Below are 27,726 nucleotides of genomic sequence, written 5' to 3'. Positions count from 1 at the left end.
CGTCCAGGTAACAGCCCCTCACCATCCAGGGGAAAACAACCACTTGTAACTGGAAGTTCGGCACTGCTTAGGGAAAACAAGAACAAAAAGCAAGACGCCGACCGGTTCACCAAGTCCTATGCCTTGTTCTCGCCCAGGCCCACTGTTTAGTATCCTCCAGTTTTCATAAAAGCGGGCACGTGGTTTTTGCTTGTTTTTCTTCGGTTGGTTGGTTCGATTTGGTTTTTGTTACCAGGGTAGAAGAGGGTAAGTGAGTAATAAATAACTATATAAAGGCAACACAGAGTCATAATGGTAATGACCGACTCCTGGATGCCCTTGTCCCCAGCCCCTCCCACTTGCAGTGCAGAGTCCAACCCGGTAGGCAGAGGATAAAGACGCAGCAGCTCCAGGAGGGAGACACCTGTGGGCGAAGGTGCGGCAGTGGTGGCTGCTGGGTCCCTGGAGAGACCACTCCACCGGGAGCACGCACCTGCACTCATGCACCTTTCCAGACCCGGACGCGGCCCCTGGAAGGATCTGGTCCTTGTGGGTAAGAGAAAGCTGACCTAACAGGACCGGACGAGGGGAGGTGTGGGGACAGAACCCTCTCCAGGACTTCCACTAGCTGGGCGCGCACACACACACACACACACACACACACACACCCCTTTCCCCTGAGTGCCCCATCTGCCCTGATCCCCTCTCCCAACCTTTCCAGCTGGACCCTACCCCAACCCTTTCCCTCCTGCTGCATCTGGTCCCACTGACATAGACGACTATCAGGTTTCACTGGCAGCTGTGTGTACTGTCCTGGAACGCCTCCAATGTTCACACCTGGAGGCCTGGAGCTGGGGTAGAGAGGGTCCTAGGTGTCTTTGCCTCCTCAGCAGAACCAAGGCTTAGGCTGGACAGAGCAGTAGATTCCCAGCTCTGTTCACATCCAGTCCACTGAATTTAGACCGTAAGTCAGTAACATGTAAAGACAGTCTTGGGGGAGTTTTATCCACCCAGATCCTCCTGCCGAGGACTCCTGCTGGGTTCCGTCCTGTGCTAGGGCCACCCTCCTGGGGTTCACATCCAGTGAGGGGTGCAGATCTGTCACTGCAGTGCAATAACCCGGAGTGGTGGGGACAAGGTGAGGGGGGCCCAGGAGGGTGGGGCAACACCAAGGGCCATCTGACCCGGGCTGAGAAGGAGGAGACATCAAAGCTGAGAACTGAGAGATGAGTAGAAGTGAGTCAACAAGGAGGAAGCAGAGATGAGTGTGCCAAAAATGGGGAATAGCATGTGTGAAGACCTGAATTCATGCCCTGGCTGGTGTGGCTCAGCGAATTGAGTGCCAGCCTGTGAACCAAAAGGTTGCTGGTTCAATTCCCAGTCAGGGCACATGCCTGGGTTACAGACCAGGTCCCCAGTTGGGGATGTGTGAGAGGCAGCCACACATTGATATTTCTCTCCCTCTCCTTCTCCCTCCCTTCCCTTCTAAATAAATAAATAAATAAATAAAATCTTTTTTAAAAAAAGATAGCCTAAAGTCAGGACAGAGTGTGGTGCCCCAAGAGAGCTGAATGTATGACTGGGGCACATAGTGTGGATGGTGTCTTCTGGCAAATGAATGAAGGAGGGAGTACATGGGGTGATGAGGTGGGACAGATGTGATCTAAAAGGAGTCTAGGTGAGTCCACAAAGACCAGCTCTCTCTAACAGTGTCTAGCAAGCTGCTCTAAGAGTTTGAACTTCCTCATGAGGGCCATGAGGAGCCACGGAAGGAACTTGGGTTGTGGGGAGAGCAGGGCTACAACTTGGGCCTTTATAAGCACCCACATAACTGTCCTTTGAGGAAGGGTTGGAGGCTGAGTATGTAGGGAAGAGTCCAGGCTGGAAGACGAGGGGGAAAGCACGGAGCAGGGCAGGGGCCAAGCAGATGGAGAGCAGGGGTGGGCTGGGGAGTCATTCAGCAGATAGAACCCTTGGTGTGATCACCAGAGTCTCTGTGGACCGCTGCCCAGATGGTATAAATCATTCTCTCTGTCTCTCTGTCTTCCTCAGCCAGCCTGCTGGCCTATGGTATCAGCCAAGCCTCCAGCCAAATCTCCATCAACTCATTCATAGGGTTCCAGGGCTATCCAAGCTTCCTGCAACTCAACAACGTCCCGGAGGGGGCACGAGAATACAGCTGGCACCGGGGCACAACTGACAATGCAGAGAATGTGATTATTAGCTATAAACCTCCCTCCAATTCCTGGCAGCCTGGGCCCCTGTTCAGCGGCCGGGAGAATGTGACCCACACAGGCACCCTGGAGATCGAGAACTCTACGCTGAGTCACACAGGGAACTACACCGAGCGGGTGGACCTCAGCAGTGGGACCCAGCGTGCAACTGGCTGGCTGGAGATTCAAGGTGAGTTGACAGGTTACCCCGCTTCCCGAGTGTGAGGGTTGGGCCTGGAGGCTTTGGGAGTGAGGTTCCTTGGAGACAATGCTGTCCGAGCCTCCACCTCACCTACGGAGGACCCAGGGAGTCTCGACAGATGGTTGTCTGACTTCCCCCACAGAGACAGGTCACTCACTCCCTTCAGGGGCTCCAGTTCTGCTGACAGGTATTCGTTATCTGTTAGTCGGCAACCCAACAAAGAGCCACTAGCATAGCAGCCAAAAACACCACCATTTTACTGTTGCAGTTTCCGTGTGTCAGGATTTCAGGTGTGGCTTTGCCCCAGTGCTGTCTGCTATGCAGCTCGTAAATACAGGCTGTGGCTGTTTTCTGAAGTAGCGGCTCTCTGCACAGGCTTTTCACATCGTGGCTATTGGCTTCCTTAAGGTCAGCCAAACTCCCTCTCCCTCCCTCTCTCTCTCTCCCTCTCTCTCTCTCTCTCTCTCTCTCTCTCTCTCTCTCTCTCTCTCTCTCGCTGTCTTACATAACACAAGGTAATGATGGGTGTGACAGCTATGGCCTTTGCCATCTTCTATAGGTTAGTCAGCAGTCCCACCTGTGTACACTGTGTGGCCTCGAGACTTCATCTTTCCCTTGTGATCCTCAGCCTCCTCACCTGCAGAACAGGGTGACATCTACCTGTTGTAAACTGGGAGGGAGTATTGGTAAAGTAAATGGGACTCTGGGCAGTTATTACGGAGAATCCAAACACCACCTCTCCCTGTGAATCCTACTCATGCACAGCTCTTTGGATGGAATGTCCTGATTAGAGGGTGGGGGGTTGCAGAAATGACCATGCAGTCACATGTTTATGCCAAAAACTCACTACTATTACAGGGGATATGACAGCAATGGCTCAGCATGTAGGACAATGGGCTCAGGCAAGTGCCCACATCTTGGACGCCTCATGCCCACTTCCTGCTTTTCTGTCCCTCTTAGTTCTCCCGAGATGCTTTTCTGCCAGGACACCATCTTACAAACTCTTGGTTTGTCCCCAACATATCCCCAAACCCCACCTTTCGTCCTCTCCTTCCCACACAGCCTCGGAAGGCGATCCCGTCCTCTCGGTCAACACCAGCTCAGTGGCAGAGAACATGGACTCTGTGGTTGCCTTCTGCAGCACCAATGCCACCAAAATCGTGTGGTATGTGAATGCCTTACGGGTGTCCAGCAATGACAAGATGACAATTTCCCCAGACAGCAAGACCCTCATCATGCACTGGGTCCACCGCTATGACATGACAATCCAGTGTGGGGTAGACTCCAGCTTCGGGGACTTTCTAAAGAGTGAAATGATCTTTCTGACTGTGGCCTGTAAGTGGTCTGGGGTCATGGGTGTGAAGCCAAGGGTGGGCTTGGGGTCTCCCAGGGATGGAGGAATAAGACAGAACCAGAGCCTGCAGCCAGCTTGATCTGGCTTCACACCCAGCTCTGTCTAGTTAGCTCTTTGGATGTGATGGAGAGGACAATTTCTGACTTCTGCCCACTGCTTACTGGTTGCAGGTTTGAACCAGGCTCAGGCTGCAGGGGCTACAGCTGCTTGGAGAAATTCTTTTGGGGCTATACAGGGACTTGCTTCACCCTTCTATAGGTCGGTAGAGGAGCAGTAACTCCCCAGTCCTCTCCTCTGAGTCTCATCTTCCTCATCTATGAAATGGATCAATCACATAGGTTGCTGTGAGAGTTAAGCGACTGCTTCACGTATTTAGAACAGTGCCCAGCATGCTGCTAGTATGATGCATTTGTGAGGCATTGGTTTTTACTCTACACCCATTTTATTAGGATGTAAAGGACTGGCCTGTATAGTACATGCTTGATAACAGATGACATTGTTATTATTTTCATTGGTGGCCCAGCTGCCTTGCCTGGGGTAGGTCTAGGGGTCCCCCTGGGGTACATAATTGGGTACCTCCTACTCAGGAGGAGAAGACTTCCTGTGGATTTAGGGAAGGAGGCAGGACCCCAGGAGGTCGGAAACATAGCTCTGGTCTCTGCAGATGGACCTGACAGAGTGGCGCTGAACAGTAAGCCCTCTGAGTTCAGAGGCATCTTGTCTGCTGAGATCGGCTCCCAAGTGCAGATGGACTGTACCTCCACTTCCAAGCCAGCACCCAAGTACCGCTGGATCCACAACGGCTCCTTCCTGAGCTCAGAGGCAAAGCTCAGCTTCCTGAGTCTGACATGGGAGCAGATGGGCAGGTACAGATGCATCGTGGAGAACTCCGTGACCCAGCTGACCATGTAGAAGGACATCTGGATCCAGAGGGCCTGTGAGTGCAGCCGCTTCCCTTCTGGGGCTCATGTCCTGTGAATCTTCCCACCTCTGTGCCTTTGCCTAGCCACCATAATCAGGAATGCCATCCCTACCTCAACACGCCCTGCTCACGATGACTGGGTGAGATCCTTCTGTCCTCTGAGGTCCAAGCCCAAAGCTCCCTCCTCTAGGAAGCCCCGTGAGTCCTCAGATCAGAGTTGGGGTGAATTCTAGGGTGATAATTCCAGCCTGCCAACGTTGACTGACCCTTTCCACATGCTGTCCACCACTCCTACCTGTGTGGCACTCATAGTCTCCCTCCAGAGAAAGTGCCTCTGATGGGTGTCACCTCATTTTACAGGCAAGAAAACCGAGGCTCAGGGAGTTGGAGTGCTTTATTCAAGGTTCTAATGGGCTGAGGAGGCAGGATCCCAACCCTGGCAGGCTGGCCACACAGCCCATGCCCTCGCCATCACCCCAGGCTGGTTCTGAAATGAGGAAGTGGGAGGATGGGAGGGGAGGTGGTGCAGGGGATGCAGAGGTTTGTCATGGGTGTGGGACTGAATTTGTAAATGGGGAAAGCACCTTTTCAACAACTGCATGATCTTTGGCTGCCTCAAGGAGAGACCCTGGTATTCCCAGGGAGGGAGCAGACATGCAAGGCAGTAAAAAGCAGGGACATTGGAACCCAGTGGCCTGGGTTCAAACCCTAGCTCTGCCCCTGCTTGTCCTCCAGAAACAGGGGCACCCTGGCCAGGTGGCTCAGTTGGTTGGAGCATTGTCCCATGCACCAAAAGTTTGTGGGTTTGATTCCCAGTCAGAGCGCATACCTAGGTTGCAGGTTTGATCCCCGGTTGGGGCATGTACAGAAGGCAACCTATCAGTGTCTCTCTCTCACATTGATGTTTCTCTCTCTCTCTCTCTCTCAAATCAATGAACATATTCTCAGGTGAGGATTTAAAAAAAAGAAACAGGGGCAAAGAGCTATACCTCTCTGAGACTCAGTTTCTCATTCTGTAGGGTCAGGATAATAAAGGGCCCCTGCACAGCAAGGCTGCTGCAAGAATGAAATCAGACATTGAGCAAGAAAGCATATGAAAAGCCATCCTCCTGGCAATTCTCAGAGAAAGCCATGAGCAGACATGGATGTTAGCTCAAGACATTTATTCAGGTCACACCACATTATTTACTAAGCACCTACTATGTACCAGACGTGATGCATTTAATATTTGTGCTACAGTGTCATTCATGGCTTTCTGCTCCACAGAACTATGAACTTCAGGAGGACAGGGGTTGGGTGAGCTCTTTGATTGCCATTTGTCTCCAGTCCTTAACACGGGGCCTGGGATGTAGTTGCAGCTCACCGAATGTCTGGGCTCTCTGTGCAATGAGTTAATTACCCTGCGTAACCAGAGCACCCCCTTGCCCTGTCACACTCTGTCCCCTTATGTGGGTCTGTTCTTCTCTGGAGCACTTACTGCTGCCTGCAATATTAGACATCTCTTTCCTTACTTGTTGACTTACTTGTTTCCTTACTTGTTGACTTTCCTTACTTGTTGACTTGTTGGCTGCCAAGCTGCCCTGGTTGAGGACCACTCTTCACCCCAGCTATGATGTCAGCCCCATGAGGGCAGGAAGTTTGTTTGGTTCACTGCTGAATCTGTAACTACCTGGACAGTGCTTTGCCCGTAGGAGGTACTAACACATCTTTGAAGAACAGGTGTGTGGGTACGTGAAGGGAAGACTCAATGGTGGTCCTGACCCCCACGTATCCTCTCCTTCCAGGGCAAATGCCTGTTATTAGAACAGGTTTCTACATGACAGGACCCTTGGTGGTGCTTTTCATCGTGATGACAGTCTTGGGTGGCGTCTACATCTGCGGCATCCTGGTCTACATGCTGATCAATCGTTCCTCCACCAGGTGCTCGTTGCCCAGGGTCAGGAGTGGGGCACTGGTTGGGGTCTGGGACTCAGGAGCCAGCACTCCTTTGAAAGGGGAGGAGGCAGAGCAAAGGAGGAAGGGACAAGCCAGGAAATGGATTGTCAGGGACCATGTGGGGCAGACACATATGTCTTGAGGACCAGAAGCCAACCAGGAGAAGGGGAGCATTATAGTCAGCCGTATCTCTAAAATAGCAGTAGGGTTTCATCCAGTGACTTCTCTTCATCCCAGTTCCTTCATGTTTACAATGTAGGTATTGAAGCCCACCTAGCAGGGCAGGTGTGAGAATGTGTCTGGTACACAGCAGTCACCACTTCCCAAGTGAAGTGGAGGTCAGCTACACCAGGGGAGGACATGGGGTGGATGGATGATTAATACCTGGGGTTAAGTGCCAGTTCCGCCTCCAGCTGTCTGGGTGATCCCAAGCAGATCATTTCTCCTGTCAGATTTTTCTAGCCACATGTGGAAGATGTGAAGGGTAGCCCCTGCCCTGAAGGATGATGGGAGGGTTAGACACATGTTTTGGAGGGGATTCTGAACATTCTCGGCAGACTGGATCAGTGTTTCTCAGCCTCATCACTATCAATATTTAGGGTCAGATGATTATTTCAGCTGTGGGAGGTTAAGGCTATCTGGTGTGCAGTAGGAGGTTAAGCAGCATACTTGGCCTCTACCCACCTGATGTCTGTAGCAACAACCACCAGAACCCCCAGTTTAGACAACCAAAAATAACTGTAGGCATTACAAAGGTCCCATGGGGGTGGGGCCAAGCTGCCCTGGTTGAAGACCACTCTTCATCCCAGTTCCTTCATGTTTACAATGTGTAGGTATTGAAGCCCACCTAGCAGGGCAGGTGTGAGAATGTGTCTGGTACACAGCAGTCACCACTTCCCAAGTGAAGTGGAGGTCAGCTACACCAGGGGAGGACATTGATGATGATGATTTTGATAATGATGATGATCAGGAAGAGAAGGAAGTAGAGGATGAACATTGTAAGAATAGTGGTGGTCATGGTGATGATGATGGTAATGCTGATGGTAGTAATGATTCTGTTGAATCGGGTTATGATGGTGATGTTGGTGATAATGATTATAATAGAGGTGATGATGGTAATGCTGGTGATGGTAATATTGGTTATGGTGATGATGGTGAAGATTTTAGAAGATACATCCTTTTTTATTGTTTTAGTATTTTGATATCGAGCCTATTTTTAGAAGGATTTTATTTATTTTTATAGAGAGAAAGGGAAGGAGAAAGGGACAGAAACATAAATGTGTGGTTGCCTCTCATATGCCCCCTACTGAGAACCTGGCCCGCATGCAACCCAGGCATGTGCCCTGATTGGGAATTGAACCGGTAACCCTTTGGTTTGCAGGCCGGCACTCAATCCACTGAGCCACATCTGCCAGGGCAAGATTGAGCCTACGTGTGATCATTGTATGGTTTCTATGTCATGAAGATTATAGTTTGGGCCACCAATGTGACAGCAGGCAAATTAGCCCACTTGTACTTTACTTTGCTATCTGTAAAATGGGAGTAATACTGATACCAACCTCACAGGGCTATCTACTATGGGGATAAAGGAAGGTATTACTGATAAAGATGTTGGAACAAAGCCATGTCATAAGCACTCAGTAGAATCTTAGATGCTGCCGTTAATACCATCATCATTATTCAATGTAAAATTTCTAAACTGGCTGTGATCAACCCTGGGGAGTTTAAGAATGTTTCCAGCAGATGTGGTTCAGCTCTTCTTCTACATCCTAGAGGAAGCCTCCTAGCCAGGCATAACCTCTCCTCACAGCCAAGAGTCAACCCAACATTTTCACTGTTCCCTCTAACAGACACCTTCTCTGAGGTTTGCAGTCTGTCATGACAGCAGTGGGGGCTGGGAGTCAGGGAGGCCAGGTTTAGAATATTGGCCTCTCTCATTTTTTTTTTAGCTGGGTGACTTTGGGCAAGTGATGTTACTGCTCTGAGTTCCTGTTTCTTCGCCTACAAAATGGGGTTAAAGCATCTACCTGTGTAACTGTTGAGAGGGCTCAAGATAATTTCTACAAATCATCTACCATAGTTTCTGGCATATATTGTAGCGATGGGGAATGAATTATCATCATCAATTAGGCCAGGGAGTGCCCATTCCTTCCCCCGGCGTACACAGCCTCTTTTCCCTCCACCTATCCCCTGCCCCACAGCATCTTCCTGCAGTGACCTTAAGACCTCTGAAATACTGCAAAAGTATGTGGAATGTTGAGGACTCTTGGTGCAGAGGTTCAGCCTCCAGATTCATCACTTCCTACTCCTGGGGTCCCGCACCCAGAAGAGCTGTGTAGAATAAGCTGACCCCTTATCTACCCAGGACTCCCCTGCATTCTCACAGTTTCCTATGGACCCGAGGTGTGACTTCTCCCCTGATCTCTTCCCGTAGGACAAGCCGTGGTCTGTGAGTATCCACCTTAGATCCGGAGGACAGGACCAGATGGTCAAGGAGGTAACGGAGAGGTGATGGAGAAGGGCTGAGAGTCCCCCCAAAGAGGTGGGCTGGGCTATGGGGGTGGCACTGGTACTCATAGGAGATGGGGGACACGGACAGTCACACTGAGGTTGAGAGACAGAGGCTCCTGGAAAAGGACTGGAGACCCTGCCTAGGACCAGCAGTGTGACATCACGGGAAGAATGGCCAGTGGCTGCTCCAGCTGTCAATCAGAGCCAGCCAATGGGCTGCAGTTTGGGGGCGGGTCATGCACGGAGCTCTGTGCTCTAATTCTAATGCTTCTTTCCCACCAGCAAATGTGCTTCCAAGGCCCCCACTTCCCTAACCCGACACCACAGTCCATCAGAGACGCCTGGGCAGAGACGTCCCAACTTGGCACTGCCAGTGACAGGGAGACAGCACAACCTCTAAATGCCCGACAGGCGGTAATTGCTTATGTGGGCACAGTGCACGTTGAGCTAATCTGTCACCTGTTGGGAACTGCACTGGGAAAAAGGTGACTACTGACGCCAAAAAGGCTCACAACTTGATGAATTAGAAATGCTAATGCAAAGCAGCATCTGATAGGACCACGGTTGTTAAAAGCATGGATTAATTTATTGATGTAGATATTGGTGTACAGTATATGTGTGCGCACTACCGTTTTATGTGTATACATAAAAATGTGTATATAGACACCTGTACACATATTGTGGAAAAATGTTAATTATTAACAGTGCTCTCTGTTAACTTCCTTCTTTACACTTTACTGTATATTCAAAAATTTGTTTTTCTCACAGAGTATATACATTGATTTTATAATCAGGGGAAAAATCAATAAAGTTAAAAGAGCGTGAAGTGAGTTCAGACCTCATAATGCTATTTTGGGAAGTTTTTCTTTTTGGAACTATCTTTATGGATGTGCCCAAAAGTATATAAACAAATGTGTTCATTACTCTGGCAGTTACAGTAGAAGAAAGAAAAGAAAAAGGAAAGGAAAGAAAGAGGGAGAGAAGAGGAAAGATGGAAAGGAAAGAAAGGAGCAGGGAAGCAGAGAGTGAGAGCAGGAGAGACACAGACGCAGAGAGAGACAGAGGCTCCTCGATGGCCGAATCTATGGACGTGTGGAGGCGAGTTTTCAGATCACGTTGTTCGATTCATCCGATGGCTGTGTGATCAGCTTGGGAACCTTTCTCATTCATTTGGTTTGTCTTTATGGGGGAACATCACCAGCTCCTGCTTGACCCACATCTCAACCCAGAAGTTCACCCCCTGAGCCCCACTTTCAAAGACAGGCTGATGAAGGCCAGGTGGGGCATTCCAGGGGGAGGAACCTCAGTGTGCACGGCACCAATGCTGGTCACTTCCAGAGTCAGGAGAAATTCCCAGTGGGAACTTTTTGTTCAAAGCCCAGAAACCCAGCCAGGCACTCAGCATACATATTGAGCCGGGCACTCTGATAGGATTCTGTTCCTGTGATTCTCACCATGCACTTACAAGCAAAGCTTCTCAGCTGATTTCACAGGGCAGGAAACGGAAGCACAGAAAGGCAGAGGGTCTGACTGTCACAGAGTCAGGGTTGACTCTGGTAAAGGAGCAGAGTATGGATTTGAACTCGAAACTCTTTGGGTCCAGAGTCAGTGTTCTTTCCGCTACACGTCTAACTCCTCACCCAGAGGGCTTTTAATTCTACAGGAATCAGCCCCTGGGGTTTTTTGTGGGTTTTTTGTTTGTTTGTTTTTGGTTTTTTGCCTGCAGGGGCTGTGTTCCTCAAGCCAGGGCCACACCTCCACAGTTCTCACTTGGAAATCTTGATCTCAGAGTATTCGTTTTCAGGCACCTCCTCCTGTTCCTGAGGGTTCTTAGGCTTCATCTGTTGAAATCTCAGAGTTGCATATTGAATCTCTCCTGTTTCCCCCACAGAGGAGACAGCCAGAGCTGGGGGAGGGTGGTCTGTGAGGCTGCCTGGCCCGGGTTCAATCAGGGGACCCTGAGTGGACAGAAAGGGAAAAAATGTCAGAGTGAAACCATGGGGACAAGATGAGGCAGAGAGTATCCAGGAGGGAAACCCATGAGTGGATTCGTCTATTCACCCCACATACATTGTTGTTGAGATGTCCTTCACTCATGCTTTCCTCGAATAGCTACTACTTCGAAGTACCTTTTTGGTGCTTGCTAATCTCATTAAATTCCCACAACAACCTGATAAGGAAGATATTATCATTATCCCCATTTTATAGATATGGAAACTGAGGTGGAACCAGATACTTGGCATGCTCAAAGCCCCTGGTGATGCCAGGATCCAATCCAGTCCTTTCTGACCCCAAAGTCTGGTGTCCGATGGAGCCTCTGCCCCACCCCCATGGGCGAGGCCCTGAGTTGAGCACTGGATATACTGCAGTGGAACAGGCAGACACAGGACCTGACTTCTTGCAGCTTCCTCTTTAATTAAAAGAAGCTGCAAAAAATCAGTTAAGCAAATAAATATCTAATTGTGAATTGTGATATGATGGACAGTAACTGGATAAGTGACAGAGAATGACAGGGTCTTTTCTTCTTCAGACATGGCACCTGCTCTTGGGAAGTTCACAGTTGAGAAGGAGGACAAGTCAGTCAAAAAAATAATGCTCTGGCCCTGACAAGTGTGACTCAGTGGCTTTGGCATCATCCCACAGACCAGAAGGCCGCTGGTCTGATTCCTGGTCAGGGCACATGCCTGCATTGTGGGTCAGGTCCCCACTTAGTGGTGTGTGAGAGACAACTAAGCAGTGTTTCTCTCACACATCAACATTCCTCTCCTGCTCTTTCTCCCTCCCTTCCTCTCTGTCTAAAAATAAAGAAATAAATTGTTTAAAAAAGAAATGATGTTCCATGATATACAGAATAGTGGCCCCCCAAAGATATTCACATGCTAACCCCTGGAAACTATAAGTATGTTACATTACATGGCAAAGGGACTCTGCAGATGGAATTAAGTTAATATTGATATGGGGAGATGATCCTGGATTATTTGGCTGTGCCCAGTGGGATCACAAAGGTCTTTACAAGTAAAAGAATCAGGCAGAGAGAGATTTGAAGGTACAAGTACTATGCTTCTGGCCTAGAGGACGGGGCCATGAAACTAGGAATGCAGGTGACCTCTTGACACTGGGGAAGGCAAGAAAATACAGGAGCCTCCAGGAGGAACTCAGCCCCACCAGCCAACGCTTTAATTTTAACCCAGTGAAATTCATTTTAGACTTGTGACACCCCTCCCAGACCTGTAAGATAGTAAGTTTATGTTGTTGGAAGTACTTGCTTTGAGAAGTTTGTTATAGCAGCAACAGGAAACTAATACAGACTCACGCAGTGGAAAGCAACAGGTGCTAGACAACAGAACAGAACGCTTCAACAGAATTGCTGTTTTCACCCTCTCATTCCTCTTGATTGTTTCCATTAAGACACAGACACACAACCAGTTCCCACACTGCTGTTATCAAGAACACCAGTGACCTCCATGAAATCCACGTGGTCATCTTCCAGGCCTCACCTTTCAGGACTTTGCAGCTGCAGGCAACTTGGTTGCACACTTTCTCTAAACAAAAGCCCTTTCTTACATAATTACAAGATGTCAAGATTTTCTGGGTCCATTAGCCTTGTTGCCAACCCCCTTACTGGTTGCCTGTCATCTCCCTGACTTCTAAATATCAAAGCAGCCCCAGACTCTCTTCTTTGGCATCACTTTTGTCATCTTAATGAGTAGATGGGCTTCATTCATCTATGGGTGGATGGCTCCCAGATCTGTACCTGCAGCCTGTTTCCCTTCTCTGGAACTATAGACTGATCCAACAGCATACTTGAAATCCCCATCCCCTTGTCCAAAAAACACACAAAACTCAAGGTATTTAAGCTGAACTTCCTTTTCCTTTTAAATTTTTTTTAGAGGGGAAAGGAGATAGAAAGAGAGGGAGAGGAAACAACAGTATGCGAGAGATATATCCATTTGTTGCCTCTCACATGCCCCCAACTGGGGACCTGGCCCACAACCCAGGTATGTGTGCCCTGAGTGGGAATTGAACCCATGACCTCTTGGTTCACAGGCTGGCATTCTATCCACTGAGCCACACCAGCCAGGGCTGAACTTCCTTTTCTTTCCCATATTTGTTCCTCCTACAGCTGTCTCAACCTCAGTGATTGACATCTCTATTTGTGGCTGCTCAGAATAAAAATGTAGGAGGCACCCTTGACCCATTCCTGTCAATCATACCACACTCCCATTCTATTAGCAAATCCCTTTAGCATTAACTTCAGAGTTCATCCAGATTCTGATCAGGCCCCACCCCCTGGCAGCCCGGTTCCAGCCACCATCTCCTGCCTGCAATGTTTCACCAGCCTCGTCTTTAAGGCCCATGCCACACAGCCTCTTCTGCACACAGCGGCCAGAGCTTCCATTGAGAACAAGAGTTGGATCATATTCTTCCTCTGCTCAAAGATATTCAAACGCTTGCACACATGATTTACACACATGCTGACTCCTTCAAACTCATTTCCTGTTTGCTGGCCCCTGCCCCGCTCTGTCTAACCACATGGCCTGGTTGCTTCTCCATTCACTGCTCAGCCTCCTGTTTCTGAGCACTTGCACCTGCTGTTCCCTCTGCTTGGAGCACTCTTCAATCATACAGTCAAATGGCAGACTCTTGAGCCTTTGCCCAAACATCACTAACAAAAACACAAGCCATCCTGCCCTGGCTGGCGTAGCTCAGTGGATTGAGCATAGACTGTGAACCAAAGTATCGCAGGTTCGATTCCCAGTCGGGGTACATACCTGGGTTGCAGGCCATGACCCCCAGCAACTGCACATTAATGTTTCTCTCTCTCTCTTTTTCCCTCCCTTCCCTCTCTAAAAATAAATAAAATCTTTAAAAAAAAAAAAACAAGCCATCCTATGGAATGGGGAAAGATATTTGCAAATCATATATATGATAAGGTGGCTAATATCCAAAATATGTAAGAAACTCACACGACTCAAAAACATTTTTAAAAAGCTATTCAAAACTGGACACAGAATTTGAATTAGACATTTTTCTGAAGAAGCTATACAAATGGCCAGAAAGCATGAAAAGATGTTCAACATCACTAACCATTAGAAAAATGCAAATCAAAACAACAATGAGATATCATTTCACTTCCATTAGTGTGGCTGCTTTGTAAAAATCCAAACTTAAACAAAACAAAAAATAATGTGTTGGCAAGGATGTGGAGAAACTGGAAAATTCTGCACAGCAGGTGGGAATGGGAAATGGTATAGCTGTTGTGCAAAATGGTATGGAGGCTCCTCAAAACAACAACAACAACAACAACAGAAACTACTGTATGATCCAGCAATTCTACTTCTGAGTATTTATGCAAAAGAATTGGGAACTGTATCTTAAAGAGATATTTGCATACTCATGTTTATTGCAGCATTATTCACAGTAGCAAAGAGATGGAAGTAATCCAAATAGCCATCGACAGATGAATAGGCAAAGGAAGTGTGATATATATAAATAGGCAAAGGAAATATATATATATATAAATTAAGATTAAAAAAATTCTGTCACATGCTACAACGTGGACATATTGCTAAGTGCAATGAGCCAGTCACAAGAGGACACATCACTGTACAATTCCAAGTATAGGAGTTATCTACAGAAGTTAAACCCATAGAAATAGAACACAGAACGGTGGTTGCCAGAGGCAGACATAGTGGGGGAAGTGGGTAGATGTTATTCAACGAGTACGGAGTTCCTGTTTTGCAAGATGAAAAAGTTCTAGAAATATGTTGCACTACTCTACACTTAAAATAATGAAAGTGGTATGTTTATGTTATGTTTTTTACTGCAACAAATGAAGTACAAAAAAAAAAAACTTTCACAAACCATCTTCCCAGCAGCCCCTATTCTCTGTGCTCTGCATTTTCCCCAAAGTATGTGTCTCTTTTTTACATTCTATCCATGTATTTGTTGTTTGGCTGTTTGGTTGGTTGGCTCAGGTATGTCCCTCTGTCTAGAATAAAACTTCATTGAGCTTAAGATGTAAAAAAAATTATTTTTCATAGATGGGTCATTTGGTATGTGCTCAATAATAATAATAATAATAATTCCTGAATGAGTTAATAAGTGAAAGAATTCTTTTACTTTGCTGCTCAAAACCCTTCAGAGGATTTTGGTCACACACTGAATGCAATAAGTAAAGTAAAAATGTGACACTTACATAGGAAGATAAAGACGGAACAGGAATGAATGAGTAGAAACAGGAGGGAAGAGTGTTTGAGAAGGGAGGAACAGTCCATGCAAAGACCCAGAGGCAACAACAACCTTGGTCTGCTTGCTAACAATGAAAAGTCCAGTGTGGATGGAATGAATTTTTGTGGAGTGAACAGGCAGGGGGCTGGCAGGAGAGTGAGGCTGGGATCAGAGTCAGTGCAAAATAAAAAGCAGTGGCAAAAACCTTGTACTTGAGAGAAATAATATTTTAATGCAAGGCTTTAAAATCAAAATGAATGCAAAAAAAATGCATGGAGACCAAAATATCAAACATTTAAACAAACTCAAGATTACTAAGAGTGCCCTCCTGTACCAACTAGAGCTTGAGATGGAAAAAAAAGTGTGTGTGCCCTCTATATATGTTTTACATATTTTTAATGGCCGGGTTTTTTCCAGAACATGAAAATAACTAAAATATTACTAAACCTAAGCCTGGCTGGTGTGGCTCAATGGATTGAGCACCAGTCTGCGAACCAAAGGGTTGCTGGTTCAATTCCCAGTCAGGGCCACATGCCTGGGTGGTGGGCCAGGTGTCCAGCAGGGTGCACGCAAGAGGCAACCACATATTGATGTTTCTCTCCCTCTCTTTCTCTCTCCCTTTCCCTCTATCTAAAAATAAATAAATAAATCTTTTTTTAAAGCTGAAAAGTGGTGTGTTAAAACTTTATTTTAAGTTTTAATATTTTATTCATACCCAAACCAAAATGTATTATAAGTTCGGTCTTGGAGCTTCACCAAAAGCAATCACAGAAAGAATATTTTCAAAATTCACTTCCTTGTTTCTCTTATTTTTAGCTGAGAATGCTGCTGTGTTTGACTATTTTTCTTGACTAAGTTGTGACCTTAAATAATTTTTAACTAATGTCAGCATATTGGTTCTGTCATTGTTTAGATTTTTAATATTTTGTTCATCATGGATTTTTATTAATTTTAATTTTTAAGAAAAATCATGCATTACAATACCCAAAATATGGAAGCAACTTCAATAAACAACTGGATAAAGAAGACGTGTTACACAGGTACAATGAAACATTACTCAGCCATTAAAAAAATGAAATTTTACCATTTGCAACAACATAAATGGACATAGAGGATATCATACTAAGTGAAATAAGTCAGACACAAAAAGACTAATACCATATGATTTCACCTATGTGTGGAATCTAAAAATAAATAAGTAAATAAACAAATAAATAAAGCAGAAACAGACCCATAGATACAAAGAATAAATTGATAGTTGCCAAAGGAGAGGGAGCAAGGGGACTGGGTGAAAAAGGTGAAGGGAGTAAGAATACAAACTGGCAGTTACAGAATAGTCACAGGGATGTAAAGTACAGCATAGAGAACACAGTCAGTAATGTTCTAATAACTATGTACAGTATCAGCCTGGGTACTAGAATTATGGGGTCACCACTTCATAAGGTACATAAATGTTTAATCACTATGCTCTACACCCCAAACTAATATAACATTGAATGCCGAGTGCAATTTAAAAATTAAAAAACATTTTAGGACGTCTGGCCAAGATGGAAGCATAGGTAGATACACTGCACTTCCTCGCAAAACCAAAAGAAGGACAACAACAAATTTAAACCAAAAAATAACCAGAACTGCCAGAAAATCAAACTGTATGGAAGTCCAACAACCAAGGAGTTAAAGAAATATTTATCCAGACCGGTAGGAGGGGCAGAGATGGGCAGCCAGGGTGGAGAGGACTCATGGCAAGGTGATGGATGGAGGACCTGGGCAGGTGAGGCGGCAGCTGGTGGACAGGGTGATCCTACATTTGCATGCAGATTAACCAAGAGGAAAAACTTGGGAGTGAGACAGATCACGCAAACCCAGGTTCCAGCTCAGGGAAAGAAAGCCTCAAAACCTCTGACTGGAAAAACCTGTGGGGGTTGTGGTAGCGGGAAAAACTCCCAGCCTTACAGGAGAGTTTTTTGGAGAGACCCACAGGGTCCTAGAACATACACAAACCCACCCACCCAGGAATCAGCACCAGAAGGGCCCAATTTGCTTGCAGGTAGCAGGGGAAGTGACTGAAAGCAGGATGGGAGCCAAGCAAGCAGCAGTGTCCCCTCTCTGACCCCTCCCTCCATACAGTGCCATAAGGCAACGATGTGGGTTGCCCAACTCTGGCAAATACCTAAAGCTCCACAGGCGCACTGAGACAAAAAAAAATATGACCCAAATGAAAGAACAAATCAAAGCTCCAGAAAAAATATAACTAAACGATGAAGAAGAGACAGCCAACCTATCAGATGCAGAGTTCAAAACACTGATAATCAGGATGCTCACAGAAATGTTGAGTATGGTCGCAAAATAGAAGAAAGAGTGAAGGCTAGGAAAAGTGGAAAAAAGGAAAATGTACAGGGAACCAATACTGAAGGGAAGGAAACCAGGACTCGAATCAATGGTTTGGACCAGAAGGACAAAATAAACCAGGACAGAATGAAGAAACAAGAATTCAAAAAAATGAGGAGAGGTTTTGGAACCTCCAGGACAACTTTAAATGTTCCAACATGCAAATCATAGGGGTGCCAGAAGGAGAAGAGGAAAACTAAGAAATGAAAGACTTATTTGAACAAATAATGAGGGAGAACTTCCCTAATTTGGCAAAGGAAATAGACTTCAGGAAGTTCAGGAAGCTCAGAGAGTCCCAAAGAAGTTGGACCCAAGGAGGAACACACCAAGGCACTTCATAATTACATTAGTCACGATTAAAGATAGGGAGAGAATCTTAAGGGCAGCAAGAGAAAAGGAGACAGTTACCCACAAAGGAGTTCCCATAAGACTATCAGCTGATTTCTCAAAAGGAACCTTACAGGCAGGAAGGAGCTGAAAGGAAGTGTTCGAAGTCATGAAAGACAAGGACCTACATCTGAGATTATTCTATCCAGCAAAGCTATCATTTAGAATGGAAGGGCAGATAAACTGTTTCCCAGATAAGGTCAAATTAAAGGAGTTCATCATCGCCAAGCCCTTATTATATGAAATGTTAAAGGGACTTATCTAAGGAAAAGAAAAAGACCAAAACTACAGTCAGTAAAATGACAACAAACTCACAACTGTCAACAACTGAACCTAAAACATATACAAAAACAAAAAGAAACTAAGCAAACAACTAGAACAGGAACAGAATCACAGAAATGGAGATCACCTGGAGGGTTATCAGTGGGAAGGGGGAGGGAAGAGTGGGGGAAAAGGTACAGAGAATAAGTAGCATAAATGGTAGGTACAAAATAGACAGGGGGAGGGTAAGAATAGCATAGGAAATGTAGAAGCCAAGAAACTTATATGTACGACCCATGGACATGAGCTAGAGGGGGGAAATGTGGGTGGGAGGGGCTGTGCAGGGCAGAGGGGAATAAAGAGGGGGAATGGGACAACTGTAATAGCATAATCAATAAAATATATTTAAAAATAAAAATAGAAAAATAAAATAAAGATTTAAAAAAGGTTTAAAGGAAGGAAAAATTGTTCATTAAAACACTACTTATCTTGACTACTGAGATTTTTGGCACTCCCTCGAGTTTTGTTTCTGAGGCAAACACTTCACTCACCTCACCCTAACCCCAGTCCTTCTGGAGGGGCGGGCACTGGTGTGGCCAGACCATGCGGAGCTGCAGACTGAGTTTGGACTTTATTCTGCAGGTCAGGGGTTAGCAAACTACAGCCCCAGGGTCAAATTGGCCCACTGCCTGTTTTTGTAAATAAAGTTTTATTGAAACACAGCCATACTCATTCATTTACAGATGGTGTGTATCTGCTTTCACACCACAGCAGCGGAGTTGAGCGGCTGCGACAGAGATTGTATGGCCCACGAAGCCAAAACCATTTACTCTCTGGCCTTTTATAGAAAAAGTTTGTGCCCCCCCTCCCCCTGCTTTTGAGTGGCTCAGGCGGTTGGAGCATTGCCCCTTACACCAAAAGGTTGCAGGTTCAATCCCCCATCAGGGCGCATGCAAGAAGGCAACCCATCGATGTTTCATTCTTGAGAAACATCAATGTTTCTTTCCATCTCTCTCTCTCTCTCTCTCCAATAAGCATATCCCTGGGTTAGGATTAAAAAGAAGAAAAGGAGAAAAGAAAACATTTGCCAGCTTCTGATGTAAGCAATGGGGGCAAAGAGATGCTCAACGGCAGAGGAGCTGGACTCACAGCCTTTATGCAATCACGGTGTAGTGAAACGGACTGAAAGCAGGAAAATGAGGGGGTCCAGGAAAAGATTCAGCAGTTTTGGCAAAAACAGGGGTCAAGACGGAGAGAGGGGCACCAGTGGTAGCTGTTCTTAGGAGGAAAAGATGTGGCGAATTTGAGATCGTGGGAGAAGAAAGGGAGAACAGAGAAAAGGTGAGCAATCTGTTCCCGGCCCGAAAGAAAGAGGATGGGGCTGTCGCGCTGTGAGCAAGATGGGGTGCTGGGACCTGGGCGGAGGAGGAGATGAGGAGAGCAACCTTGGCCATGCTGAGCAGAGCGATCCAAGCGGCCATCCTGGAGGAGATGTCCAGGCGGGATGCTGGGTGGTGAGATGTCCAGGTCACATACCTGCGAGATTGTCCTTGTGGTGGCAGCTGGGCACTCCGTGCCCGTGTCCCCCGTGTCCGCTATTGCCCTTGACGCTTTCTTCCTGTAGGACCTCACTCTGAGTGAAGAGACCAGGGAGTGATTCAGTCAGGCCAGCTTGGGGTGCAGTAGAGAGACTGATGCTCCCCCTCTGTCCTCTGTTAAGGGGCTGGGGGTAACTGAGGTGGTCTTGGGATTGAGAATGCGGGCTCCCCTCTCGTGGAACCAGAGGTTTATGACGCCCGCCCAGGTGCCAGGAACCTGCTTTCTGCCCTCGCTTCAGGCTCTGAATACCTCCCCCCCCCCCGCCTCCCTCCCCCCCGCCCGTCCCTCCAGCTCTGGATTCTGGGGTTCCATGGCCTCCTGCCCTGCCCAGCCCAGGGCACCGCCTCCCTCCCCAAGGTCCGAGCTCACATGAAGACAGCGATGCAGAACAGGAAGAGCAAAGTGCTGACGCCTGCTCCCGCGAGGGCCCCCAGCGTCACTCCCGATAAAGAGCCCAGCATTCCTGATGAGAGACTGAACTATTACTGGTGACGCCCATCGGAGAACACAGTCTTTTCCCCTCCCACACCCTGAGGGACCCCACACTTCTGTTTTCTCGCTCCTTTGTCACAAGCAAAATACAGGAACAAGGGAGAGGGTGGGGACAAGGGTGAGGCTAGGGAGGCCTACAAGAGCTGGGTGGCAGCCTGGCTTTGTTTCAAATGTGCATAGTGTGATCCTTGTGAAATTTGTTGTACATTCCCTTTTGTGAAAAAGAAATATTGCGGTGAGGTAATATCTCCCTTGATTGCTGAGGTTTTTTGGTTTATCGGTGTCTCACCGGCCTGATCCACATTCCAGCCAGAAAGGCAAGGACTCTGTGTCCAAAGACATCCAGTCAAACCCCATCCCCTCTCCCAAGTCCCACCGCCATGCTCTTGCTTCTCCTGCCCAGCCTCCACTCCAATCCCCAGTTATGATCGGGCAGGAAGAAGACAGGAACACTTTGGTTCCCAAGGAAATTTCAGGCTTCACAGCCCTGCCCAGACCAGAGCTGAGCTGCCCTTGGAAGTTCAGGGACTTCTGGGTGGATGTGAGGGTGCAGTGGGTGCTGATTTCCCCCAGCCCCTCCCCAGTCCCCTAGAATACTCACTGGGCAGAAGGAGGTTTACAGAGAGGTGCAGGGAGCCCTGAGGGTTCTGGGCCTGGCAGGTGAGTTTCCCTGCATCTCCGACCTGCACTCTGGGCAGCTCCAGGACCCCAGGCTTGGGGGAGCTCAGGACCCAGTTGCTTCGTGTCCATCTTATACTGGCAGGGGGGTTGCTGTCAACTTCACAGACCAGACGCAGGTATTCACCCTCCATGACTTTAAGAGATGAACCGTCCTCCAGGACTGTGGGTGCTGGAGAAAAAGAGACAGAGGGTCAGAGTGATGCAGAGATCAGGGGAAAGAGGAAGACTACACACAGAGAGGAGGGCAGAGACACACACACACACATAGTCTGACAAACTCTCTCACCTCTCGCTGGTGGGAAGTGACTGTCTACCTTCTGCACAGAGCAGCTTCACCACTTCTCTCAAAACCAGAAAGAACATGTGCAGTAGCTACATTTTGACTTTAGGAACTTATCCCACAGAGACAGACACGCACAGGTGGGAGAGCAGACACAAGAGAACTCATTGCAGAGTTTAGGTAGTAGAAGAAGAGGAAGCCCACGGTTCTCCATTGGTAGATGACCTGCACACGTCCACACCCTCCATGCTGTGGGACAGGCCACAGTCAGGGGGAGGAAGGAGGACATGGGTCCTACTGATATCCAAGGACCTGTCACATCCTCCTGATGGACAAGCCAGGGTTCACAGCAGTGAGTGGACACTGTTCGAGTCCCCAAAGGGGACTGGGCATCTCAGGACACACTTTAGTACCTTTTCAACTGTAGGTCCTATGACTATATTTCCTGTTCAAAACATGTTCAATAAACTATCCAAAGAAAATTAAAACATGTGCCTGGAGGGCTTGTCAGGAGAAGAAGGGACAGGGGCCCTGAGAGGCCGCTCTGCATGTGGGATGTGCCTTGTTCTCCTGGTGCAGCTGACAGGGGCCAGGAGGGTCCTTGGGACAGAATGGGAGGGAGGGGCACTGCAACAGCTGCTCCCAGCAGCCCTGGGGGAGGAGGGGTAGAGGGACAATGGGTTCACCCACATGTGGGAGTCTGGTCACTGGGGTGACTTCAGGATGAGGTAGGACTCCCACTGCCTTGATTTGGAAGAGGCTCTGCTCCCACACCACATGACAAGCTTCTTCCTACCTGAGTCATTTCCTCGGAAGAGAGTTACAGTCAAGTTCTGTGGAGAGTCTGGGACAGAAAGACATTGAGGACCAAAGTCAGTGGTGAGGTCAAGGAGAACATTGGCTCTTTGTGCCCAGAAGCTGCTTAAATTAGGGAAAGGAGGAAGCAGGCATGCCCCCGACCCCAATCCAGAGCATATTCAGGACCCAGCACTCAATGTCTGAGACCCTGACCTCCACCCATCCTTTTGCCCTCTAGCTCCCAGCAGGGACCCCATATCTGGGTCCAGTTCTCACAGGACACATTGAGGTGGATGGTTCTCGTGGTCACTCTGGCACCAGGCAAGGTCACCTTACAGGTCAGGCTGGCATCATTGTCCTGGGGCTGTGGGGTGAGGGTGAGCACTGAGGAGTTGTGGGTCATGGGAACCAGGGAGGGGTGAGTAGCTGACCTCCAGGAAAAGAGAGGGGGCGTTCCCCGCTCACAGGCCCAGGGCACAGAGCAGGTCAGGGCCATGGGGCGGCCAGACTCCAGGTTCCCAGGGATGAGGATGTCAGGTGTGTGGTTGAAGGCTGGTGAGAAGAAGGGGGGACAGGGGATCAGGGTGAGGGTCCCATGTGCAGCCCTGAGAGAACCCTCAGGCTGTGGTCCAGCTCCTCCCTCTGAGCCCTGACCTGCTGCACCCCCATCACCTCCCAGGATGGGGCCATCCCAGCCCTGCCCCAGGGTCACTTTGAACTTTCCCTGTGGCCTCTCCAGGAGATTGTTTCTTACCTGTCACATGCACAGTGAGCTTGTTCTTGATGAAAGAAAATTTCATAGGTCCTCTCTCCACCCGAAAAAAGTATGATCCACCATTGGTCTTCCTGGCGTCTCTGATGTGCAGGGAGCAGCTGTAGTTCCTGGGATCCCCAAGGAGGAAGAATCGGCCCTGGGTCCCCTCCTGCACTCTACAGTCTGGTTTGTTTGTGGCCACTAGAACATCGTAGTTTCTATTAGCTCCTTCCAGGAACCAGAAGCCATAAGCTGGGTCAGACTCAGTCCAGCCTTCCTGGGGGTAGGACACACTGCAGGGCACGTAGACACACAGGCCCTCCTGCACCGTCACCGGCTCTACTTGCACCATGAATCTGGGATCCTCAGCCAGGGCCCCTGCAGAGAAGGAAGGGTCAGCCACAGCCCCCACACTACGTACCCCTAGCTGAGGCCTTGGGCACTCACCTGCCCATAGCAGGGACAGCAGCAGCTGAAGCAGCATCTCTGGAGGTGTCTGGGCCTGTGTGTGTGAAAAGGAGGAAGGCAGTGCAGGGAAACCACAGAAGCTGAGGAAGATGGGGCCTCTTTGTCCACAGAGGAGGAACCTCAGAGGCAGAGCTCAGCCCCTCTCTACAGAGAGCAGGCAAACACCCTGCAGCCCAGAGAGCCTGCACACCCACCTGGGCAATCCTCCTTCAGGCTGTCTCTCCCACTCCATGTCCCACAACAGCAGCAGAAACAGCAGCAGCCTCTCTGGGGCTGGCAGTGCCATGTTCCCTCTGGGAGAGATTGGTTCTCAGGGTACGTCTCTCAAAATCTGGAACTAAATATTGCAATAGTGATAGAAGGCTGCACAGGAAGATGGGAAGGAGGTCACAGTGGTGACTCTTATCAGAGGAGAAGTTCCAGAGGGTCCCTGTCAGGGCAGGAGAGCCCTTCGAGTTCAGCGATCTCCTCCCCAGGTCCACTCCTGAGAGCCCTGAGGACAGAGAGGGTGACAGACGACCAAGTCACACCCCTCAGAACCCTGGCCCACTTCCTGCTTCCCTTCATGCCCTCCTCCATGGAGGTCACCTCCTGTTCTTACTGTTGATGCTATTACACATGTCCCACAGTTTTCTCCAATTTGCCCACCTACACCCAGCCCCCACAACACCCTAACCTTCACCACACTATTGTCTGTGTCTTGGACTTTGCGAATATGTTCTTTACATAACCTTTCTTTGAGAGAGAGGAACTGGTGAAAAAAAATGAGAAACGGAGAAAGAGAAATACCAGTGTGCTAGAGATACATTGATCATTTTCCTCCCACATGTCCCCAGCTAGTGGCCTGGCCCACAACACAGGCATATGCCCTGCCTGGAAGTTGAACTGCGGACATTTGCTTCACAGTCCAGTGCTCTGTCCACTGACCCACACCAGCCAAGACATCACTAATTAATTTACCTCCTTTCACCCAGCCCCCCTTACCCTCCCATCTGAGGTCTGTTGTCTGGTGCAGGTATCCATGTCTCTGGTTCTACTGTGTTCATCAGTTTGTTTTGTTCCCTGATTCCACATAGAAGTGTGAGATCATATGGTGTTTGTGTTTCACTGACTGGCTGCTCTTAGCATAATAATCTACAGGTCCATCCACACTATCACAAGGGTAAGAGCTCCCTTTTTACAGCCAAGTAGTATTCCATTGTGTGAATGTACCAGGGCTTTCTATCCACTCAACTGCTGATGGACACTTGGTCTGTTTTCAGATCTTGGCTATTGTAAATATAACTGCAATGAGCGTAGGTGTGTATATATCACAGGCGATTGGTGTTTTGGGATTCATACAATATATTCTCAGAAGTAGGATTGCTGGATCAAAAGGCAGTTCCATTTTTAGTTTTTTGAAGAAACTCCATGTTGTTTTGCACAAGGGATGCACCAGCCTGCATTCCCACCAACAGTGTAGTAGGGTTCCCTTTTTCTCCACCTCCTCACCAGCACTTGTTGTTTGTTGATTTATTAATGGTAGCGTTTTTGACAGGTATGAGGTGATACCTCATTGTAGTTTTAATTGGCATCACTCTGATGATTAGTGACATTGAGCATCTTTTCACATGTCTGTGGGCCATCTGTGTGTCCACTACAGAGAAGTGTCTGTGTCCATTAGGTCTTCTGTCCATTACTTAAAATTTACTTTACCCTGACCAAGGAAAATTTTTAATTGGTTTTAGAGAGAGAGCAAGGGACAGTGAAAGGGAGAGAGAGAAACATCGATATGAGACAGAAATACTCATTGTTTGCCTCCTGATGTGCCCACAACGGGGATTGAACCTGCAACCTAGATATGTGCTCTGGCCAGAAATCAAATCTGCAACCCTTCAGTTACGGGACAAAGTTCCAAACAACTGAACCACACCAGCTAACCCTCTGCCCATATTGAAATTGGATTGTTTATCTTCCTGGTTTGGGGTTGTATAAGTTCATCATATATTTGGAAATTAATCCCTTACCAGATGTATCATTGGCAATCATGTTCTCCCATACACTGGGTTCCCTTTTCATTATGTGCATGGTTTCATTTGCTGTACTGACATTTTCAGTTTGATGAGGTCCCATTTTCTTATTTCTTCTTTGTTCCCCTTGCTCTCTGGGATATATTGGAAAAAAATATTGCTGTGTGAGATGTCTGAAATTTTACTGCCTGTATTTTCTCCGAGGATTTTTTTTAAAGATTTTATTTATTTATTTTTAGGGAGGGGAGGGAGGGAGATAGAGAGAGAGAAAGATCAATGCGTGGGTGCTGGGGGTTATGGCCTGCAACCCAGGAATGTACCCTGGCTGGGAATCAAACCTGGGACACTTTGGTTCCCAGCCCACGCTCAATCCACTGAGCTATGCCAGCCAGGACTCTCCGAGGATTTTTATGGTCTCGTGACTTACATGTAATCCATTTTGAGTTTTTATTTGTGTGTGCTGTAAGCTGGTGATCTAGTTTCATTTTTTGCCTGTATTTGCCTAACTTGGCCAACACCCTTTTTGAAGAGACTGCTTTTACTCCCTTTTAGGCTCTTGTCTCTCTGTCAAATATTCATGTCCATAAAGCTGTGGGTGGACTTCTGGACACCGTGAACTCTTCCATCAATAGATATCACTAAAGGCTCCACCAAAAAACTTCTGGATGTAATGAATGAATTTGGCAAAGTAGCAATATACAAAATTTTTATTCATATATTGCTGGTCTTTTTATACACAAATAATGAATTAACAGAAAGATAAACTAAGAAAATAAACCTATTGACTATTTCAACACAAAAGTAAGGTACTTGGAACAAATGTAACCAAGAGGGTAAAAGACATGTGCAGAAAACACTGCAAGACATTGAAGAAAAACAGAGGAAGATACAAACAAGTGGAAGCATATACCGTACTCACAGATTGGAAGACTTAACATCATGAAAATGTGCATACTACCTGAAGAAATCTAAAAACCCAAAACAAATCCTGTTGAAACAACAATGGAATATTGCGTAGACATTCCCACACCATCAGTGATGCCTGCATTTTCAGTGTGGATTCCACCTGCGGCCCCACAGCCCTCCTAGGGCCCTGTTCTGACCAACTCACTCTCTCCCAGCAGGACTGAGCTGCTGCATGTCTGAGGTCAGATGGGCTGGACCACATCAGTCTGTTTTTCACTGTCCCGAATTTGCAGAACAATGGGAGAAAGAGGCACAGAGAAACCACAGATAATCTCACTGCCTGCACAAGAGGAACTTGCAACCCACAAGCCATCAGATCTGGGAAGCCTTCTAGCTCCAACTCTTAGATCTGCAGAAGAAGGCACAGAGGTCCAAAGTGGCAAGGGGATTGCCTTAATCACAGCAGTGCCCTGTCTCATGCACCACTGTGCTCACAGGTAGCCACTTCATCAATGTTTGCCTGCTTAGGATCTGCTGGCCTTGCCAAAAGGATGTTTGCCCTGGCTAGTGTGGCCCAGTGGATTGAGAAACAGCCTGCAAACCACATGGTCACCTGTTGAATTCCCAGTCAAGGCACATACTGGGTTGTGGACCAGGATCCAGGTGAGGAGCACAGGAGGGGCAATCACACATTGGTATTTCTCTCCTTCTCTTTCTCTCTCCCATTCCCTCTGTCTAAAAATAAATAAATAAAATCTTTAAAAAAAAAAAACAAAGAAAACAGGAAGTTGTGTTAATCTGAGAGTGAAGAATTGTCCCTACTCCATGAAGTGAAGAAGAAAATTTCACTCATTCATTCATACATTAAATGTCATCTACACTGTGCCCTCAGGCTTCCAGTAAAGGTGTGAATAGGAGAGATCTACTACTTTCCTTTGAGAAGAGCAATATCTGGTTGGGAGATAGGCAGGTTCCCTGACACTTCCAGCTGCGCAGGATGGATGGCTGTGATGGAGGAGGCACAGACTAGGGCTGGGTGCAGCTTTCCCCCTGAGGACTGGAAGGTAAGTTCTCAGGGAGAAACAGGCAGTGTGGACAAGATAGGGACTCTTAGGAAGTCACAAGGGGCATCCATTCTGCAGGTGATTCTGGGAATTACTGGGCTCAGGTGAGGTGTTCTCATTCCCACTCGCTCTCCCACTGTGCTGGAGATACTGCACCAGCTACCCACTTAGGTGCTGCTTCTGACCAAAACCACCTCTGGCCCAGCAGTGGTCCGTCCACCACCCATAGGGAGCACTTTGTCTGCCCAGAGCTCTCGGTAGCTCCTGGAAATCTCTAGAAAAGGGTGGTAGT

At 47.7% G+C, this 27,726-nt stretch overlaps 2 protein-coding genes across 2 annotated transcripts in view; one reads left to right on the top strand and one right to left on the bottom strand.

The window, feature by feature from the left end:
• The first annotated feature begins 428 nt into the window (after positions 1–428).
• CEACAM18 (CEA cell adhesion molecule 18) lies at positions 429–9,117 on the top strand. The gene is given in 6 exon segments (XM_036012863.1): positions 429–532; positions 2,032–2,382; positions 3,457–3,729; positions 4,413–4,685; positions 6,455–6,606; positions 9,040–9,117. Coding segments are annotated over 6 exon segments (1,179 nt in total). The 5' UTR covers positions 429–480.
• An 871-nt stretch (positions 9,118–9,988) lies between these two features.
• LOC114510986 (sialic acid-binding Ig-like lectin 8) overlaps positions 9,989–27,726 on the bottom strand; it is a 44,108-nt gene continuing 26,370 nt past the window's right edge. Inside the window, exons 9-16 of the mRNA XM_028529547.2 lie at positions 23,435–23,489; positions 22,988–23,365; positions 22,510–22,785; positions 22,232–22,279; positions 21,076–21,324; positions 20,352–20,445; positions 19,920–20,016; positions 9,989–11,074 (exon numbers count right to left, since the gene is read on the bottom strand). Coding sequence (XP_028385348.2) covers positions 10,883–11,074; positions 19,920–20,016; positions 20,352–20,445; positions 21,076–21,324; positions 22,232–22,279; positions 22,510–22,785; positions 22,988–23,365; positions 23,435–23,489 — 1,389 coding nt within the window. The 3' untranslated portion in view covers positions 9,989–10,882. The remainder of the gene's footprint in view (positions 11,075–19,919; positions 20,017–20,351; positions 20,446–21,075; positions 21,325–22,231; positions 22,280–22,509; positions 22,786–22,987; positions 23,366–23,434; positions 23,490–27,726) is intronic.

This window comes from Phyllostomus discolor, chromosome 12, assembly GCF_004126475.2.
Source record: "Phyllostomus discolor isolate MPI-MPIP mPhyDis1 chromosome 12, mPhyDis1.pri.v3, whole genome shotgun sequence".
Classification (NCBI taxonomy): Eukaryota; Metazoa; Chordata; class Mammalia; order Chiroptera; family Phyllostomidae; genus Phyllostomus; species Phyllostomus discolor.
This window is presented reverse-complemented; position numbering and strand designations above follow the sequence as displayed.